Source organism: Melanotaenia boesemani, chromosome 5 (genome assembly GCF_017639745.1).
Source record: "Melanotaenia boesemani isolate fMelBoe1 chromosome 5, fMelBoe1.pri, whole genome shotgun sequence".
NCBI classification, from domain to species: Eukaryota; Metazoa; Chordata; class Actinopteri; order Atheriniformes; family Melanotaeniidae; genus Melanotaenia; species Melanotaenia boesemani.
Genome location: NC_055686.1, coordinates 9,228,794 through 9,234,546, shown reverse-complemented (window position 1 = coordinate 9,234,546; position 5,753 = coordinate 9,228,794). Strand labels below are relative to the sequence as shown.

Here is a 5,753-nt window from a genome sequence, read left to right as displayed (position 1 = left end):
CTTGGTGGCAGCAGAGTGTCAGAGCAGCATGAAGAGATCATCACATTTTAGTAAACATGGTCAACTTGTTTACGTGATTGAAAGTTTATCATTGACTTTGGTGGTCAAAATATCATTAAAATTGCTAATTGGATGTATTACACTATCAAAATTTTCAGGAGGGGTGCCCACTCCAGTTTCTTTTCATGGGGCCCAAAATCTCAAGCAGCTCCCCTGGGCTGGCTGGGAAGCTGGTGAAACAGAGCCCACAAGGGACCAGACGGACAGGAGCAGGGTCACTGGGGGACAGCCCCGGGGATGGACAGACAGGAGCAGGTGAAGCAGGACAAACTGAAGTGGCTGACAAGGACTCCTCAGGTTGACGATGTGATGACAAGGTACAGAGGAGATGTTCTGGCAGGTGGGGAGAAATTCCTTCCAGCACAGGAGCAGAATCAGGAAGAGTCGAGCCAAGCAGGGCCCACTTGAGAGAAGGAACAGGAGCGTACCTCACTGGGACTCCATCAGAGATATGAAGAGTGTGGACTAGAGACCTGCAAAGGGCAGGAATTCCCGTGGGACCTGCCACAAATCTCAGAGGATCAGACGGAATTCACCCTGCCTTGGGCGGGAGCAAGCAGCTAAACCAAAACCTGTCAGGTCCCGCCTCCTGCACATGTCCGGATAGACTCGAGTGAGCTGCAGCTGATGGTGGAAAGGGGAAGTTGGAGGGCAAGGTTAAGCCAGCTGAAAGCAAAATAAGAGATGGCACGTATAAAGTGTAAGTTGACAAAAGTGGGAAATCAGACGTTTGGAGTAGCTTTCAAATTGTTGCCTTCTTTTTAAACCTCTGCACTGTGTGAACAGCGGCCTGTTCTTACTAGTAGTGCAGGTCACATGACTCAGGTTGGTCTGTGTGTGGATTGTCAATCAAAGCCTCACTCAGTGCGCTGCACTCTAGAAAAAAAAATCCCTCAATAATTGTAATGAGAAGATCATCATCAGAATTCGCATGAAAAAACTCGGGACTCATCGGGACACATGGGAATCCCTTGGACAGTCAGGTGAAGGGCGTCTTGCAGGAAGTGGGCAGGAGCACGCAGGGAGGCTTTGGGAGTGGGTGCGTAGTGTGTGCAGGTCTCTAGTCTGGACCTATGCAGTAACAGGAACATGAGCAGTCGTGGCAGGGCTCATCCTTTAATGGGACCCCTTGGAGACTTGAGGCAAAGGTTTGAGGAGCATCTCTCACTAGGATCCCCTCGCAGACTTGAGATAGAAGAGAGTGCCTCCCTGACACCCCTTTGGAGACTTGATGCAGGGATGGAGGAACATCCCCCATGATGCTGCTGCTGTGTGTGAAACTGAGGCCCTGATATATGACAATGTTACAGTAGTATTAAAAGCTTCAATATATATGTTTTCTATGTTATAAACCAGTTGCCCTGGCTATACTAACACAGACACATGAGTCATGTTTTGTATTGTACCTTCAGTCTTACTGTAAACTTATTCTACTCTGTATCTGTAAGATGCAGGCTGGACATCTTTCTGATGGATGGCAATCCTGAGAACTTTTATTTTTCTAGTTAATGTGTTGAATTAAGTAATTAACTAATAATTATTAGACAGACTATTTTAAGTTTAAAATATTTTTATAGGTTATTCAATCAGACTAAAATGCACCAACAATAGTTGGATTCTTCAGCATCTTTTCCACTCAGGCCTGAGTCAGAAAAGAGTTCCTGTGCTCTGGAAAACATCCTGCCTTGATCCAGTACCTAAAAAATCCCAATCATCTGAACCAAATAGTTACAGACTATTTCAAAATAAAAATCCTCTTTTTTGTGAGTTGTCAAACAAAAGTAAAACATACAAATAGAGAATTTATTATGCAATCATATGTATAAATTCATATGGACTTAAGTTAGAAAATACTTCCAAGTGAATATCAGATTATTGTGGTAAATGCATTCAGGTGATGTCATTTTGATCTCTTACATGAATTTGGAGGTTTGCTTGAAAAGTCAGTTTCAGACGCAGCAGCAGGTCCATCATCACGTCCAGATGAGGCTGAAGTTCTTCAGTTAACAATCAATCACCTGCAGCTTGTTCTAACAAAATGATCTCAGTAACAGTGACATTAACTTTAATTTTATTGTATGTTCTGCTGTGAGCAGGTTGAGATAATCTTATCTTATTTCCAAGTGTTGTATTTATTTTTGTACATTTTCACCACCACCAGCTGATAATTAAGGCCCCAAAAAAGGCCAAAAGCCAGTACGACAAGGCTCAAAGGTCAAGAAAAATTACTATTGTTGTGAAATTCCTTCTGTCTTATCCTTCTTTTTTGTAGGTGAGTTGGTTTCTGTTTTATTTTGAAGTTTCTGTTGGTACTTTGAAGACCTATTTGTACACCTTTTTAAAATACTTTGTTAGTCCTGAGTGCTATATTTTATGATTAAACCTGCACAAAATGAGTCAAAAAGAGTCTTATGTCTTGCTGCCGTGTATGCGACAAAATTTTGGTTGGTTCAATCAAATCTCACTCCAAGGAATACTGAAAAGTTGGCAGCCCTGAGAACATTAAACCCATGTTAGTATCTGCCCTCATCATTACATCTGGTGCACATAAATGAATAAACTACATCTGGCATCTTTCATGTGAGATAAACTGCTCTAAATTCACACATCTATACTCGATCTATTATCTATTTACACATGTTTTTTTTTTTTGTTTAAAACACGTTTTCAAAAAAAGCTGCTCTTCTTCTTGGAATCAAAGCCTGATAACTCCTCCTTCTTCCTCCTGCTGGGAAACAGCAATTCTTGTCTGTCGAAAAACTGTTTCCTTGTTCCTTCTCGTACAGATTTATGTTTCTAGATGGGTGTAACCTACATGCACAGGTAGCGTACAAGAGCTGATAGATCACATTCATTACTCAAAGATGTATCAGATCTCATAGAGCATTTAATGTACAAGGAAACAAAACAAGGACAGTCGTTGCTGAGAGCTGAAATGGCGCAGAAAGGAGTTCAGCTGCATCAAGAAAATTTTTCCTGTTCAATCTGTCTGGATCTACTGAAGAATCCGGTGACTATTCCCTGTAAGCATAACTACTGTATGGACTGTATTAAAACCCACTGGGATGAAGAGGATCAGACGGGAAGCTACAGCTGTCCTCAGTGTAGGAAAACGTTCATACCGAGGCCTGTCCTGGAGAAAAACATCCTGTTAGCAGAGTTAGTGGAGGAGCTGAAGAAGACTGGACTCCAAGCTGCTCCAGCTGATCACTGCTATGCTGGACCTGAAGATGTGGCCTGTGATGTCTGCACTGGGAGGAAGCTGAAAGCCATCAAGTCCTGTCTGGTCTGTCTGGTTTCTTACTGTAAGAAACACCTCCAACCTCATTATGACATAGTTCAGTTAAAGAAACACAAGCTGGTGGAGCCCTCCAAGAATCTCCAGCAGCTCATCTGTTCTCGTCATGATGAGGTGATGAAGATTTTCTGTCGTACTGATCAGCAGAGTATCTGTTATCTCTGCTTAATGGATGAACATAAAGGTCATGAAACAGTTCCAGCTGCAGCAGAAAGAGCTGAGAAGCAGAAGGAGCTGGAGGTGAGTCGACAACAAATCCAGCAGAGAATCCAGGACGGAGAGAAAGATGTGAAGCTGCTTCAACAGGAGGTGGAGGCCATCAATGGCTCCGCTGATAAAGCAGTGGAGGACAGTGAGAAGATCTTCACTGAGCTGATCCGTCTCATCCAGAAAAGAAGCTCTGATGTGAAGCAGCAGATCAGATCCCAGCAGGAAACTGAAGTGAGTCGAGTCAAAGAGCTTCAGGAGAAGCTGGAGCAGGAGATCACTGAGCTGAAGAGGAAAGACGGCGAGCTGGAGCAGCTCTCACACACAGAGGATCACAACCAGTTTCTACACAACTACCCCTCACTGTCAGCACTCAGTGAGTCTACACACTCATCCAGCATCAATATTCGTCCTCTCAGATACTTTAAGGATTTGACAGCAGCTGTGTCAGAAACCAGAGATAAACTACAGGACATCCTGACAGAGGAATGGACAAACATCTCACTGGCAGCCACTGATGTGGACGTTTCACTACCTAAACCAAAACCAGAACCAGAACCAAAGAGCAGAGCTGACTTCTTAAAATATTCACATGAGTTCACACTGGATTCAAACACAGCACACACACGCCTGTTATTATCTAAAGGAAACAGAAAAGCAACATTAATGAAACAACAACAGTTTTATTCTGGTCATCCAGACAGATTCACTCAATGTTATCAGGTCCTGAGCAGAGAGAGTCTGACTGGACGTTGTTACTGGGAGGTGGAGTGGAGAGAATTAGTTTATGTAGCAGTCGCCTACAAGAACATCAGTAGAGGAAGAGATGCAGATGAATGTTTATTTGGATTCAATAACAAATCTTGGGCATTATATTGTGACAAGACAAGATATACATTTCATCACAACAAAGTCCAAACTGATGTCTCAGGTCCTCCTTCCTCCAGAATAGGAGTGTATCTGGACCACAGAGCAGGTATTCTGTCTTTCTACAGCGTCTCTAAAACCAGGACTCTCCTCCACAGAGTCCAGACCACATTCACTCAGCCGCTCTGTGCTGGATTTGGATTTTTAGTTTACAAATCTGCTGCTGAGTTTGTTAAACCAAAATAAACAGAAGTCATTTAAGGTCAGATGGTTAAAATGTGTATTTTAGTTTCCAGTTTATTTATCTCCATCATTGTTGAGTCATTTCTTCAGCTGTCAATCACACTTTCTGGGTGGTTCTCTGACATCTTCTTGTTTGTTGTTTTGTTGATGTTTGGGTTTGTTTGGGTGGAGCTCCTTCCTGTGTCTGTTCAGCCATGGAGGCTATCACTGCTCATGAGCATTTTATTCACCTAAACTAATTCATTTACATTTATTGGTTTGTCAGAGCAAATGTTGTTGTTGTTCTAATGGATGTACAGATGAGGTGATGTAAACAGTAATGATCATGATCATCATCAATCAGGACATCAATCATTATTTTACTGATTAATGTGACAAACTGATGATTTACATGATCAATAAAGATGAAAAAGGTGGTGGTTTTGGAATTTATCCTCAGTTTAGTTATTATTCTGCATATTTTATCTTTCTTTTATTAAATAAATTCATGTTTGTATCTGGATACAGTTTTATAGTTAAAAATGTTTTTAGTCTTGTTTTCTTTATTCTTGAATCATTAACTGATTTATCATTTTTGGACAGAAGCTGAACAGAAATTTCAGGAGCGGGAATCAAATGTGTGAGAAATGCACAATTTTATTTCATGTAAAATTCAAAATAAAATATCATTCAATTTTGTGCAGACTCTTAGTATCAGTTATTATCAAGTACAACCAGAATTACATCATCAGTATTAGTATTTTAATCATCCTCAGATCCATAGTTCTCAATTTAAACAGAAAGAAACTTCCATCAGAACCAGAACCATGAAGAGCTTCAACCCTCTGCTTCAAGCAGGATCCAGCTCCTTTGTCTTCCAGCCCACAAACACAAGGAGGACTCACCTGTATTAAAACTAATGTAGGGGATCTGGTTGGTAGAGGACCTGGTTTGGAGAGGACCTGGTTGGTAGAGGACCTGGTTTGGAGAGGACCTGGTTTGGAGAGGACCTGGTTTGTAGAGGACCTGGTTGGAGAGGACCTGGTTTGTAGAGGTTCTGGTTTATAGAGGACCTGGTTTGTAGAGGTCCTGGTTTGTA

The 5,753-nt window shown here is 41.8% G+C and overlaps 1 protein-coding gene across 1 annotated transcript; it reads left to right on the top strand.

Moving 5' to 3' along the window:
- The first annotated feature begins 2,995 nt into the window (after nt 1-2,995).
- Nucleotides 2,996-5,160, top strand: LOC121639733 (tripartite motif-containing protein 16-like). The gene has a single exon (XM_041985197.1). It carries the CDS (start codon nt 2,996-2,998, stop codon nt 4,676-4,678), a length of 1,683 nt encoding a protein of 560 aa, XP_041841131.1. The 3' UTR covers nt 4,679-5,160.
- The last annotated feature ends 593 nt before the right edge of the window (nt 5,161-5,753 follow it).

Coding starts and splice junctions, on each gene's coding strand:
- LOC121639733 (XM_041985197.1), top strand. CDS start 2,996: ATGGCGCAGAAAGGAGTTCAGCTGCATCAAGAAAATTTTTCCTGTTCA.